Source organism: Haliotis cracherodii, unplaced genomic scaffold (assembly GCF_022045235.1).
Source record: "Haliotis cracherodii isolate W230 unplaced genomic scaffold, xgHalCrac1.p SCAF_10, whole genome shotgun sequence".
NCBI classification, from domain to species: domain Eukaryota; kingdom Metazoa; phylum Mollusca; class Gastropoda; order Lepetellida; family Haliotidae; genus Haliotis; species Haliotis cracherodii.
In genome coordinates, this window is record NW_027266265.1 from 47,770,293 (window position 1) to 47,785,992 (window position 15,700).

The 15,700-nt window shown below is 41.0% G+C and overlaps 1 protein-coding gene across 2 annotated transcripts in view; it reads left to right on the plus strand.

The window, feature by feature from the left end:
* Positions 1-9,966, plus strand: part of LOC139451683 (Iroquois homeobox protein 6a-like) — a 36,518-nt gene extending 26,552 nt beyond the window's left edge. For both annotated transcript variants that reach the window (XM_071233004.1, XM_071233012.1), the window contains exon 5: positions 8,011-9,966. In XM_071233004.1, the coding sequence (XP_071089105.1) occupies positions 8,011-8,609 (599 nt within the window). In that variant the 3' untranslated portion in view covers positions 8,610-9,966. The remainder of the gene's footprint in view (positions 1-8,010) is intronic.
* The last annotated feature ends 5,734 nt before the right edge of the window (positions 9,967-15,700 follow it).

Genomic DNA, 15,700 nt, shown 5'->3' on the forward strand with positions numbered 1-15,700 from the left:
TCCTGGGTACAATGTATGAAGCCCATTTCTGGTGTTCCCCCGTGTGATATTGCTGGAATATTGCCATACTAACTCACTCACTCTCGTGGGAACCCGTTAAGGGTATACTGTCACTTATGTGACGCTCATTAGTCAATGACAAGTTAGTGTCCACTAATTGACGCTTATCCGATCGAAGTGTATGTTACGGTGTCGCGGGAAATCTATAATACGTCACGTGATTGATTGACAGCTGAAATGTATATCTAAAGCACGTGACATAAGTCACGCCAAAATGGCTTCGGGTGGTACCTTCCTTAAACTGTCAGTGATTGATAAAGGTTGCTTAATCTCGAAAATTGATCATATACTCAAACACAAATCTAACGCAACACCCCGAAAGACTTTTTGTGGTGAAAGGCGTGTGAAAATAGCCTTAGGTTCCCCTGTCTAAGTCTTATAAATGACCACTAAATGGATTTGTTTACACGGCAACATTAATAGTCTTTTAGGCAATTAGCTTTTGTTTGTTTGTTTGCTGTTTAACTCCGAGCTCAGCAAAATTCCAGCTATATGACGGCGGACTGTAAATAATCGAGTCTGGACCAGACAAATCCAGTGATTGATATCATGAGCATCGATCCACGCAATTGGGATCAATGACATGCATCAACCAAGTCAGCGGGCGGCAATGAGGTATTTTTATAACATACATTTGTGTTTGTTGGTGCGTTGTTTAATGTCGCACGCAGCAAAATTCACATTATATGACGACGGTTTGTAAACAAGCGAGGGTGGACCAGACAATCCAGAGGTTGACAACATAAGATAGGGACTTTATTCGTAGCGGGAATCCTATGCATAAACTCAAATCACAAGTTAGCTGATTGCTGGGGTGTACAAATCGCGTACATCTAGACTGACTCCTGGCAGACCAAAACGAGCAGTTTTTTAGTGGGGACACCAGCGACATTGTGTTCTGATAAATACCACGGACACATTCGCTGTCATAGCATCTTCTCCAACTCGGTTATGAATTATTTTCCACAAAATTTCACTCGTCAGTGAGTTTGAAATGATAAGACTGCTATTTTACGTCATATCTGAATCCGACTCAAAAGCTAGGTAGCGAATGGGTCCAGGGTACTTAACATGATAGCATGGAGGTTTCGTACCCTGAATAATCGAGGATGTTCAAAGAGGTAATCAGATCTGCCCTAGCTGCATTGTCTTTTCTCGAGAAGTCCGAGATTCTCGTGCTCCCCGGACTGTCTGGTTGCCTAAGGCTCATCTCTGTCACAATGATGTGCCATGGGTTTCGTTACACTAAACTTTATAAGGACATTTAATGGCGAATTTGTCAGTTTCATATCAAGTAGACATTTTAGAGTCTCGGTTCTGTAATATGTGTCTACAACTCTTGTCACAGAATGTAATGAAACTGACATAAATAATTCATGTTTGTAAAGGACATGCTTCTGCATTGTCTGCGGTTCAGGTGCGAGTGTTTTCATAATTTAACACTGTTATCATACTCAAACAGTGTTGTCATACTCTAACAGTGTCATACTTAAACAGTGTTCTCATACTGTGATACTAAAACAGTCTTGTTATTCTTAGAGTGTTGTCATACGCAGAGAAGGTGTGTATGAGATAAGATACACGACGACCGCCATCGATAGGACGCCAACTTGAGATTTCTACTGTAACTTGATGACTCCCTATTTTCTGAAATTGACAAGTTTTGAAAATAACACATATGGCTGTATATTTCATTGACATCTTGCACCTGACGGACTTTAGAATAGGATATACATTATAGTATATTGTTATAAACAATATAGGCCGTCAGTATAGGTTCCCAGTATAGGCCCCCAGTATAGGCCCCCAGTATAGGCTCCCAGTATAGGCTGCCAGTATAGGCCGCCAGTATAGGCTCCCAATATATGCCGCCAGTATAGGCCGCCAGTAGAGGCCGCCAGTAGAGGCCGCCAGTATAGGCCGCCAGTATAGGCCGCCAGTATAGGCTCCCAATATATGCCGCCAGTATAGGCCGCCAGTAGAGGCCGCCAGTAGAGGCCGCCAGTATAGGCCGCCAGTATAGGCCGCCAGTATAGGCTCCCAATATATGCCGCCAGTATAGGCCGCCAGTAGAGGCCGCCAGTAGAGGCCGCCAGTATAGGCCGCCAGTATAGGCTCCCAGTAAAGGCCCCCAGTATAGGCCGCCAGTATAGGCCGCCAGTATAGGCCGCCAGTATAGGCTCCCAGTATATGCCGCCAGTATAGGCCCCCAGTATAGGCCGCCAGTTTAGGCCGCCAGTATACGCCCCCAGTATAGGCCGCCAGTATAGGCCGCCAGTATAGGATCCCAGTATAGGCCGCCAGTATAGGCCGCCAGTATAGGATCCCAGTATAGGCCGCCAGTATAGGCTCCCAGTGTAGGCCGCCAGTATATCATGACTAAACTGGATCCGCGATAAGGCCCTGTGACTCAGGTCATGGCAGGTCATGGTGCCCCGACTGTATAGGACTCTGTTCATGCTTTCAGTCACTGGTTTGCCCGCAAGGTTATGAGAATGCTACTTAATTTAACGAATATTTTGGTTTTGACACCGGACATGGTGGATGCAAGTGATCTGTGTGTGTGGTAATATCGGCCAGAGACGGGTTGATTTTAATTTAACATTAGGTCCATATTTCCAACGTATATATTTCATTTTCAAAGCCATATAGAATGTTATTCTTTCGAAGTAAGGGCCGAATAGTGTTGATGTCGCCATGTAGTCGTCACAAACGGGCCCGAGAAGCCAGTGGTGTATTGAAAACTGAATCTAATGCTTAGCTAATGTAATATTTGTTTATTGTACAATTGTTAAGGGGGTTGGAGGGGGGGTGGAGTGCAGTTCACATTAAATTATATTTCGATATGATTACAAAATTATTAAATTCTGACTCATACATAAACGTGCTAATGTTGTTTGGATGATAAAGTTGATATTGCCACAAATGCTAATAATGCCACTTCCTTCTTTCTTAATAGTTAATACCAGTATTATAATTTCAATATAACTTAAATAAATAACAGTGAGCTGTTTCAGTTTTAATTCTCGCCTGCAGTGCCAGGTATAATAGCATCATTATGTCGTTATTGCCGACTCCACACGACTGGAAGTAGAAAATTCTACTTGATTACGCCACGCATAAATCGTGTTGAGAAGCGAGGGTAACAGGTAGTGGTGAGGAATTCGGGCTGAGAAGGTGGGCTGGGGACACATAGTAGAGATGGGTTAGGTCAGGGGTCAGGGGTGTGGGGTGTGTGCTCAGGTGCAAGTGAGAATATGACATAGAAATCGTGTTTATTTCGGTTTTTAGGCCATCGGTCAGTGTACAATACAGTCTTTCATAATACACAATACACTATAACAGCACAAAGTCAACATGTTACCTGTCTGTGAGGGGAATTCGTGTGAATATGGGGGTGGGGTGCTGGGGTGTGGGGTTGGGGGGTGGGGGGTGGGTGGGTTATGAGTGAATATGAAGGTGGGAAGAATATGAGTGAATATGAAGGCGGGGAGAATATGAGTGAATATGAAGGCGGGGAGAATATGAGTGAATATGAAGGCGGGGAGAATATGAGTGAATATGGCGGTGGGGGGAATATGAGTGAATATGGCGGTGGGGAGTATATGAGTGAATAAGGCAGTGGGGAGAATATGAGTGAATATGGCGGTGGGGAGTATATGAGTGAATATGTAGGTATGGAGAATATGAGTAAATATGGCGGTGGGGAGAATATGAGTGAGTAAGGCAGTGGGAAGAATATGAGTGAATATGGCAGTGGTACGAATATGAGTGAATATGGCGGTGGGGAGAATATGAGTAAATATGGCGGTGGGGAAAATATGAGTGAATAAGGCAGTGGGGAGAATATGAGTGAATATGGCGGTGGGGAGAATATGAGTGAATAAGGCGGTGGGGAGAATATGAGTGAATAAGGCAGTGGGGAGAATATGAGTGAATAAGGCAGTGGGGAAAATATGAGTGAATAAGGCAGTGGGGAGAATATGAGTGAATATGGCGGTGGGGAGAATATGAGTGAATAAGGCAGTGGGGAGAATATGAGTGAATAAGGCAGTGGGGAGAATATGAGTGAATAAGGCAGTGGGGAGAATATGAGTGAATAAGGCAGTGGGGAGAATATGAGTGAATAAGGCAGTGGGGAGAATATGAGTGAATATGGCGGTGGGGAGAATATGAGTGAATAAGGCAGTGGGGAGAATATGAGTGAATAAGGCAGTGGGGAGAATATGAGTGAATAAGGCAGTGGGGAGAATATGAGTGAATAAGGCAGTGGGGAGAATATGAGTGAATAAGGCAGTGGGGAGAATATGAGTGAATAAGGCAGTGGTAAGAATATGAGTGAATATGGCGGTGGGGAGAATATGAGTGAATAAGGCAGTGGGGAGAATATGAGTGAATAAGGCAGTGGGGAGAATATGAGTGAATAAGGCAGTGGGGAGAATATGAGTGAATATGGCGGTGGGGAGAATATGAGTGAATAAGGCAGTGGGGAGAATATGAGTGAATAAGGCAGTGGGGAGAATATGAGTGAATAAGGCGGTGGTTGAACATGCAAACACCTGGTGTCATCACTGATTTTCAGTGATCCATTCATTTTATTTTCCCCCTACTTTGCTTTTTATGCCCTCTGGAACTGTTTCGGTAGGAAATCGAGACTGGTTATTTTCTGGCGTTGACGTTTCATATTTTAGGGTCGTCTCTCTAACAGTTGACGAAAAGTGAGAAGAAGTGTAATTGATGATAACATGTGGGTTATAATATAAAACAAGCCACTCGACATTCGGGACTTTAAATGCTTATGTCACTCGAAACATACAAGGCTCGCATTCCTCGCAGGTCGTTGACTTGGTGATGATGATGGAGATAATCTTCATCTTCTCCCTAATTATGGGAGGGGCTTTGTTGGATTGAAGATAAGGGTGTGGAAGGGGTTCGACGGGGTGAAGTAGAGGTTGAGGAGAGGGTTTAGTTTGGGTCAGAGCGTGAAGTATGTGTGGTAGTGTGTGTGTTTGGGGGTGGGGGGTGGGGGGTGGGGGGGTTGTTCTAATGTGGATAAGCAAGAGATTGGGAGGTTCGAATACAAGATATTTTGGCGCAAACATTCCAAGTAGAAACAGGGACCATATTCTATAAACTATATAAACAGATACATAAGAAGCCAGGATACAAACAATATCAATACAAAATATTACGTTATGACCTCGGGTTATCTGTAATAAGTACTTCAGATTCATTTTAAGTTGTATACATGATAGCAGATTATTTCTATGTTACCTTGTTCATCATTTTTAAAAAAGTAGACTAAATATTTCTGTGATGAGGCTTTCAAAATAATTATTTTTTAAGGAAAGAGAATTAAACAGGGGGTGCCTTTCATCCTCTGGTGATGTGGAGACTTTAGAGACTTCAGAATTTATGGGTTCTTTTTTTTAATATTTTCTTAATCATTTCCTTTTTGGGTGGTGGGTATGGGTATTCAAGAGACAATTGAGTGATTTCGATATGAGTTGGTGATCCTGATAGTATTGGGTTGGGATACAGGTATACCAGAGGCTGGGTGGAATGGACATGGAATGTCTGCGGGTGAGATGCACAGCCACTGAGACAACACAGCAGATGAGGATGAAGATGTAGAAATAAGAGATATAATTTGTACCCTGCTTTTCCTCATGTTGTGCGCCGCCAGTCTGGCGTAGGAAGTCCGCTGACAGGTAAAATACCTGTGGGAGATAAGCCAGCAACATTCAGGGGCCCGTCCCCGCCTCATACATCTCCGTGCTGCTGGCGTCATCCCATCCCCTCCCCCTCATTAATTACCCCGCAGAGTGCCCCGGGGGGAGCTGCCCCAAATAAATGCCTCCGCCTCTGTCATTCGGAATATGGCGGAAAATCCGAGAAATATTATGAGATATTCCTTTCAATATTTCACTGTCATCGGATTGTTATTGTTAGGGTAAAATATGGAATTATTTTGACTTGTGGCTTTCCATTGCTCATTTGATTAAACAAGCATCGGTGTTTGTGTTTTTTTTCTACAGTCTTGCTAATTAGTTAAGATAGCAATAAATTAACGGAGAATGTATTTCAGGATAACATACTTAAGTTAAGTACAACGGTGAATTAAAGACACGGGTTTCAAGCTACATGTTGTTAATGTCTTGACCATAGCCTGAGATAAATAGTGAATACTTATGGTACATAGAGTATATATAGTACAGTCGTTGTTTCGAACTCGTGGGGACGTGGAGGAAAGTTCGAGTTATCCGATGTTCGAGACAACTGACAAAGTGGATTTCCGAAAACTAAACATGTTGTGAGAGATTATATATAGTCATCTTTGGATGCATACCACGTTTCAACGTCGATAACTATATTGTATAAAATGTACAGTATAATAGCTATGATACTGAGGGTGAATGATGATGATGATGATGATGATGATGATGATGATGATGATACCGGAGACACAACCAGAGCCATAACAATATTCAAAGCCACACTTTTCAAGTGATGTTATCGCTCGTAAAATTCACAACAGCTTTCATTCGGGAAGATCATCCACCGTCGACCACGCATAGACAATCACGCGCCTGAAACCAGCCAGTTTTGTTTGCACGTCAAAAGTAATAAATTTCTGAAAAAGATTTTTAAAAAATGAATCTGTATGGAAATGGTATAGAGGAGGTAGCCATTACCTCGCGGTTCCACGAGCTTTTAATGTGTTGAGCGAACGGTTGACCCATTCGACTCATCACAATTATTTTGAGGCATGGTCATTAAGACACTGGGTATTTACATTGACAATATAAAGCGTCCAAGCTCCATTTCGGTGATACCATTGATTCCCAGCCTATGATCCCGTGTTTGAAAGTGTAGTCATTTCTCATCAACACTTTTTACGGGATTTATCAACGGGAGGGGATCTTGGGGCCAGAGCGCTGGCAAACGGAGGAAACGGGAGTCGCTGAGGGATCAATTCTGTTAGAAAAGGGGTATCCCTTTGGGACCTGCTCTAAATGGACGAAGAGGAGTAGTGTGTCCCCTGTGTTTTGCGCAGTAATTGTTTCTGAGAGATTCGAAATCTGATTTTCACACACTATTAAACCGAAGCTCCCTTTTCTGACATAGAATGACAATTTTACAATGGAAATATCGTCCTGAAAGTCAAAGTGCAAATGAATACAGCTATTTTGCTTGGGAATGACAGCCAGCGAGCATGGCCTCTGCGATAACAGAGATCGGAAGATAAGGAGCGTACGCAATGCCGTTGGACTACAGACCTCATATCGCGTTTTGTCTATAATGAACGAATTCCCCGTCAAGATATGAAATCCATAACGCATTTGCTTACACTTTTGTTTATTGATTTGCAAAAGTTTCACCAGTAGGTGTTAATGTGGCAACACAACGCAAGATTTAATTTGATAAAACGCTGTTCTTTGACTCATTTTTTTGCCTTAAACTAGACTCATTTATACGATGTTGATAACGAGTTGAGTGCATTGGCGTGAAATACGGACAAAACGCAGTGTGCTGGAGTTTTAGCAGATTTAGATAATGTGAATTAGCCAGGAAACCTGTTTCTACAAATAACTCCCTTAGATTATTTGGTCGTTAGCGTTGCATAGGCTTATCTGTTTATGATTAGTTTCCCCAATCCCTAAATATTAATTTCCTTTCAAATATGCGACCAGCGTGTATTCATGTTTTTTTTAGTATATTTTGCTGAATTCAAGACATGAAGAAATTTGATAAGCATCTCGTTACACTTTAGAAGAATAAAACTAGCTACTTATCTAACACGTTGTTTTAAAAGGGTATTACATGTGTGTTTAACTTAAACGTTATATATGTAAATCTGTACATAGATATACCTCGTGTTTTTTAGATAAACTTAATGTCTGTGTTTTACATGCCCCCAACATAAAACTTGTCTTATTTATTTTCCAGACATGAGCAAAGACCCTCTGGCAGGCTTTGACAACGTCAGTCAAACCCCACATTTCCAGAGCGAGGCTGATAAGGCTGTGATTGACAGACCACTAGGGGAGACAACTCATCTCTCGGTAGCTTCGCCTCCGGGGCAAATGAACGTAGTGAACGGCCCCTCCCCCCACGAACACAAACGCCCCGACTCTCTCTGCTCCAACAGCAATGATTCAGGTTTAAGTGACGTCAACTGCAGTTTTGCTGACGTAGGACACAATGGTGAACAAAATGGACTCCGACCAAAGATTTGGTCTTTGGCGCGAGTGGCAACATCGGACAATTCGTATCTTAACGGGGTGGGCATGCGTCCCTTCCCAGAATCCTCTCGTGTAATGGAGGACAAGGCCCCTCTACCTTCAGCTAGTCAACCGTGGGAGAGCGCTCTCTCCACCAGCGCCCCCTACACCGGAAGTTCACTCAGTCTCGGCGGGCACAAGAACTCTGGGCCAGCAAGTCTGGGTCCCTCTCTCGGCGGCCTTTCTGCTAATATGAGCGCTAGTGGTTTGGCATACTCACAACTTTCTTCATTCTGTGCTAATTCCAAATTATCGCTCGACTGAAAGTTTATGTCACTCTTCAGTGCTTCTTATCAACGCTACGCAACTCTGTGTACCTCAGTCACCTAGGAGGAGTTATCTCCCTTTATTTGCACCTAAATTCTGGACAGGCGTAACGAAACGAAACGAAAGAATGAATGAAAGCTGACGAGGATCACACTTAAAGGAACAGTTTCAAGGGCTAGACGTCACAAGGTGTTTGTTGCCGATAATTGATCAACAGATTTAAAAAAAAAAGATTTATCTTCAATCAGGTTTTCATTTCAAGTTTAATGACCACATAAGGAAAAGCCTTGTTATTGTGTTTATTGTACCAAGCATAGTTTGAATTATTCAGCTTCATCGCAATGACACCGTTGATAAACTTACATTGCCCTTGACCCAGGGTCGATAATCAGTGTGCATCACACTTTGCAATATTGACAGTATTGCTGTTTTATGGTCATTGTGTATAAATGTTTCAATTGCACAATTTGTGAATGTTTTCTTAGTGTACTTGTTGACGGTAGGATTCAACCATGCTTTTAACGTGGTTTTGAAAGTTGTAGAAGGCAAATGCGTTTTGTTTTGTAATTTTATTTGCCTAACTGATGCAGTTGGGTACGTTGGATGACTGTTTGTATGAGATGCATTTACAGTAAACAGCGAAACGTGTCTTTAAAATGACACATGGTTAATTATTTTGACAAGTAAGACATAAGTTAAATTATATTTAACATAGTGAAATGTCATAATCATATAAAAAATAGTAGTTTAATCTATATATGAACAGAAAACTTAAAAAAAATTCTTCATCGTTAAAAACACGTGTTTTGATTTGTAGCATCGCAAGTGGCATGAGAGCTGTATTGTTTATTGAATTTTCCTATGTAATGCGTCATAAACATTGAATTTTAGCATAATAATGTAACAACATTTATATGAAACAAAACATGTTTAAATTCTGAAATAGATGTCTGCGTTAACAGAAGTCTGAAAAATACACATTTAAGAATAAAAAAACGTAATTTCCACTTAATAAAGCTTGTGAAACAATCACTTCTCATTATTTCTATACCTCGACAGTTAGAATCTATTTATATTTGTAGTTTGAATTCAGCTTAATATCATGCTGTTTGTCAATTTCAAAAGTGTTTGATTTATTTATTTAAATTTGTAATTTTTTCATGTACATTTGACGGCTGTAGGTATTCTATATAGATCATTTCATCCTGTAGTGCTATGTATTTAATGTACCATCGGGGAAATGAGGGGGACTTTATCGAACATTTATTATCGCAAGTTACGTCTTCATATACACAGTCTATCTCGGCTCTGTCAATATGTTAATCAGAGCTACATAAATAAACCTTTCTTGTTATCTTCTGTGTTCACTGTTGTTTTTTTAATTTGCCTTTAAACAAATTTAAATTGAGGTAATTCAAATTTGATAAGTGTTGTCTTCACGTATTCAGGGCATGTTACGGGGGCAATGTGACCCAGTCGCCTAAAACGCCGCAATTCGCTGCACAGAGTTGCGCCCCGTTGGCGTGCCAGGAACTAACGACTGAATGTTAGAATCCTGGTTCACCCTGATTATGTTTCAAGGTTTGACAGCCATAGCTGTGCTAGTCGGTTTCACCAAAGTGGTAAACGTTTCAGATTCACATAACTTCAGGTTTCCCTTCCACGCCGTGATGAGGCCGAAATACAGTCCAAAAGGCGTTGAACCAAACTGACTCAATCAATGTGTACAGGGGGTCAAAAGTGATGCTAACTTCAATTCATGAAGCATATATATCATGAACCTAAGTGACGTCATGACATCTGTATATACAGCAAGATTTGATTAGTGCGCCCTATACAACATAACTAGGTCATTTTGAAGTCTAAAATATCATTGAAGTCATGGTTTTAAATGCACATATAAATCATAAGTTCAACACATTCATGATAACCGCGTCGGCAAATAGTATTTGTAGAGCAATCTTATTAGTGCGCCCTATACAACATAACTAGGTCATTTTGAAGTCTAAAATGTCATTGAAGTCATGGTTTTCAATGCACATATAAATCATAAGTTCAACACATTCGAGTTAACCGCGTCGGCAAATAGTATTTGTAGAGCAATTACATAAAAAACACATGTGTAGGTTATTTAAACTGATATATCTTACTTGAAATATTTTTGCACATTTTCTCTGAACAAAGCCTTATATTAGCACCATGAGCAGGTGAAGATTTTCCATTATCTGCCTACTTTGAAATGCAAGTACGCAGGTATAATTCGGAACATGAAGAAGCAATGTGTCCTTTAGGGATCATTGACTGCAATGTTTTGCATACGACATGAGACGGAGAAGAATGAGGCGCTCTAGCACCTCTCTGGCACCACTCTGGCACCACTCCATAAGGTTAATGCCCTCACTTATCCCACTCATACACAACTCAGAAGGGCGAGTTACTTAAACCCGCACGCGTTTTTGGTTACAGCCAAAGAGACTGAACAATTTGTCTTTCCACTTCATTTTAGTCTTACATTCGACATTTCGGAGAAGGGTAGTACCAAATTTCTCTTGACTTCTGATAAAATTCCTAAAATGGCCCCGGTACCGTTTAGAAGATTCCCCTCAAATCCGCTTTCAGTCTCAACGGTCTCGTCACAGTTCCTTCATAGAAGACGGTGTCTATAAACCCCGACATGGAGATGCAGTCACTTCATTATCCGTCTGTTGGGGTGATGCTAAAGACCAGTTCAATGTCCTGTAAAATGTGTGTGCTTACGATCCCCGAATTTAATCCTTTCCAAGTGGCCAGAGCCTTTGTTAAACACAAAGTTGTTGATTTCATTTATTAAGGAGACCTGTCAGTCACATCAACGGACAATCTTTAAACACCCTCTCCTTTATTGATCAATTCCAGCATTCAGACAGAGCCGCGATGCTGCGGCACTTATTCAATGGATTAATTATTTGCTCTGTCAATCACGCAAGTCATCACCTGTCAATCTGCTTGGACGGCGTGTCCATTTCAGGTATATTAACTCCACCGTCCAAGTTGTGAAAGAGCTTTATTCTAGGAGACAAACATTATCCGTATTCTTGGAAACAAATGCGCAAATATTCAGTTGGAGTGTTTTGCATTATTTCAACAGAATGCCAACTGTTTTAACAACAGCTTACCACGAGCTGGTTATATGTTAATGAATTAATACCCTGCGGCGGTTTAAGGACATAATTATGCTTATTTAAGGACAATTAAATTTATTTAAACAACCTAGTTCGCAATAGTTTATGCACGTATTTCACAATACGCGTCAACTCCTGAACCCATATGATTTAATATTCACATGGAGAATAATAAACCCTTAAAGGGACGTGATGGTGTGGAACTTGTGTTGATGAATGAATCCTGTTCTTTTCAAGAAAACCTTTAAACAACACCCTTACAACTTTTCACGATAATGTTTAAATGCAATATATCAAATAGCGAAACGTCTGCTTTTAAATTAACGAGAGACAAAAACGAAAGCGTGTGTTGCTAATTTTAATACATAAACACAATCTGATTTACAAAGTGTATCTTTTCGTATCGCGGACACGGAGACGGTTGTCATACGCTGGTGTGATTAATGAAATGTACTTAAACCATGCTGAAATCAACAAGCAATAGACAACACACTCCATTACTATCACCCTAGTGACTACATGAGGCTTTGGGACATACAGGTGTACGCGGCGTAAAGCACACGACATATGTACTATCTGACCTTATAATTCGTTGAAATATGTAGCGAATTTGTACCGCATCCGTGAGCCAAACCCACCCACATTCAACGTGTTTGTTTCAAGTTGTCAATATCGCTTTTTGTGTGTAAGTATCAAGACAACAAATGGGCAAAACAAATGGGAAGGGAATGAACACGTGTATTTGCAGCCACGTGACTCCTCACTAATGAGGTCTACGTCTTGTGTTATCTACATGCTACACACAATGCAGAGCAGGCCAGATCAAAGAGGCAAATAAACCACAATATCCCTGGAATGCAATAAGCTTGTAAATAGCAATCAATATACTATCACGGGCCGGGCTGCAGCACTACACACACGCCGATATCAAATTGTGAGGGATGTGGATTTCACCACGATTGGGATACATTGCACGGACGGTTTTTAAGCAGCTAGTGTGAGGTTGTTTAATTCTACTCACAGTTTTCACGAGAATGGGATGGAGTGTATATGTTGTTGAAGGAAGGGGTATCAATGTGATTATGTTTGTCAGTAGCACTGATACATAGTGGTCGGTTTTCATATCATTATATACAACTTAATATATACTTATTTTGAAGTTAATCTATGTCAATGCCTCCGGTCTGTGTAGGTAACAGCCAACCCCGAAGGACATATAATGAAGAGAACAAAATTCAATACATACACATGTTGAAATTAACAAAGCCCATTTCTCATTCATTTGCACACATCTAATAACTTTCCAAACAGGGGCCACGGGTGGCCCAGTGGTCTAAGGCGCCGCGATTCGCAGTGCAGTTGCGTCCCTTGGGCACGCCAGAAACCTATGATTGTGGGTTCAATTCCCGGTTCACCCCGATTATGTTTCACATACCCGTGGATTTCACCGAAGTGGTAAACGTCTGAGACCTGCATAACTTCGGGCTTTCCTCCCACATTAAGCTGACACCCAACTCACTCACGTTCAAAACAATATCTGAAATGGGTAACGTATTCCTGAAGTCCATGAATAGCTGTCTCTGTCCATAGTGACATCGAATATCGGATATCACGAACTGATCCCGCAATGGAACCTCACAGTTCGTTCTATCCGTAGTAAATTCCGTTTCCTCGATTTACAAATAAACGACAAGGCAGTGTACCCTTGTGGTGAAGCCTATTCTTGGCGTGTCTTACGCATGGCTGGAGTATTGTAAAACGCGACGTTAACTCACTCACTCACTCACTAAACATTAGTGATATCATAATATCACTGTTATCTGAATCGCTTCCTGGGACGGCAGGGTAGCCTTGTAGTATAAGTGTTCGCTCGTCACGCCAAAGACCCGCGCTCGATTCCCCAATGGGTACAATGCATACATTTATAGTGTGTCGTACCAAGATGTTACTGAAACATTGCTGGAAGCGGCGTAATACAATACTCACTCAAAGAATCATTGATCTAGACGCCCGTGTCATATGAGCATTTCGATTTTGTGGAGAAACCATTCCCAGTATCTATATGACCAACCGTTTCAAATAATAAAAAGTACGTAATTTCCCAGATGTCATGTTGTGTTCGTCTTTCAATGTTAAGGGTGATGGCTCGTTAGTTGACCGTCTCACCGAAGAAGTTTTCACGTGTTCGTTTCCAAACCGGTAATATTTAAGAGTTATTAATGCATTCTTTGAAAGATACTAAAAAAATGGATACTAAAAACAGTCAATATATTTTACTAGGGGCTGTTGACGACCTTGTACTCTGACAAATTGGAAATGTTTATAGGTGAAACCGACAGTTGATTCGAACATATTTCACATTGTTTTCGTCTGGTGAATCACGATGCTCTCTATATGTGATTTAAGTCTTACACATTCATACGGACTGAGTGTTACAAAGATTTTCCCTCGGTATGTCTGTAAACTGGTATATGTGAATTTAATACACGGAGATGTCTTGTCCTTACTTTACTGTAAACTATACACACGTGAACCTCGTTAATTTGGAAAAATTACAGAAATTGGAATGGAATGCCACATGTAATTTGTCCCGAATGTAGAGGTGTTCGGATTAACAGGACCAGAACTCTAGACTAAATTTATCTGAAAAGTATCATCTGCGTTAATATTGAATTTCATATCACGTCCCAAACATACAATCAGTCAAAGAAATTCCTCGCACCCGTTTAAAGGATATTGTTTAATTTCAAGTCACAAATTGTGCCCATTTATAGCACAATAAGTTCCATTTCGTCATAATTTAAAAAATAATCTACTTATAATTTTATTAAATATATTTTCACGTTTCGATAATTAACCTTAAATTACTCCACAGTTGATCAACAACCATTCCATCATATCGAAAACTACCATGGGGTGAATATGGACAAAATATCATGATAATATTAATCAGAAAGGACTATGAACTTCATATGCATATACTGACATGTGACTATGTGTTATGTCACTTTCCAAGGAACCAGGGCTAAAATAGAAATGATGATGAAATTAACATGTGGTGGCATGAAATTGACAACGCCTCCAAGGGAATACGCACTGAGGGTGTCTTTCCACTCAGGCATTGGATCGATCATGAGAAAGGTGTAAATAATCCCAGAATTACTAATTAATGATTAACAACATTCTAAATTCTCGTCCATCCGATTTAGTATAACGTTATGAGACTTGATGCATTCTCTTACACATGAAATCCTCGTCAAACAAGCTCAAGGGACATTTCTCACAATACTCTTCCCCGGACTGTCAATCAATCAGATGAAATCGAACCTGTCTACAGTGGAATGGGCCACATTCGGAATCGCACGGATTCACCTTACGCTTTTCTTAAAGAGAGTTAATTAATTCTTTTCACAGAAGAGCCACAGTGTTGTCTAATTCCTAGCCGTATTGTTCGCCCCTCGTAGTCGCATGGCCGTTACACTTGTGGCCGCGAGATAAAAGCTTTATAAACAGATGTCTTTGGTAGATAGAGTTACCAAAGTAAGCCTATTAGGGAGACTTAAATTGATATTGTGATTGAAACGTAATGCGCGGGATAATGGCCCGTGGGGAGAATGAAGGGAACACCACAGAGACCTTTGTGGGTTGGGGGAATGACGCTGGGGTGGAGCGGTCACTTTTGGGGGTAGGTCGTATGGAACAGGTTCGACGTTGTTGAAAGGCCACGGAAAACGTAAAGGTCGAGTCCTTATTGTCACACGGAGAATGTCCGACAATGATCGAAATGAATCCCTTCCCCACTAGCGTAACATTCGTAGTAATCAATGGCATCAGTCTATTGACTTTTGACAAGATGTCGAGACCCACAATGAAATCAACAATGACGCATGCCAATCAATGGGATTACTGGAACGAGATATCGCCATT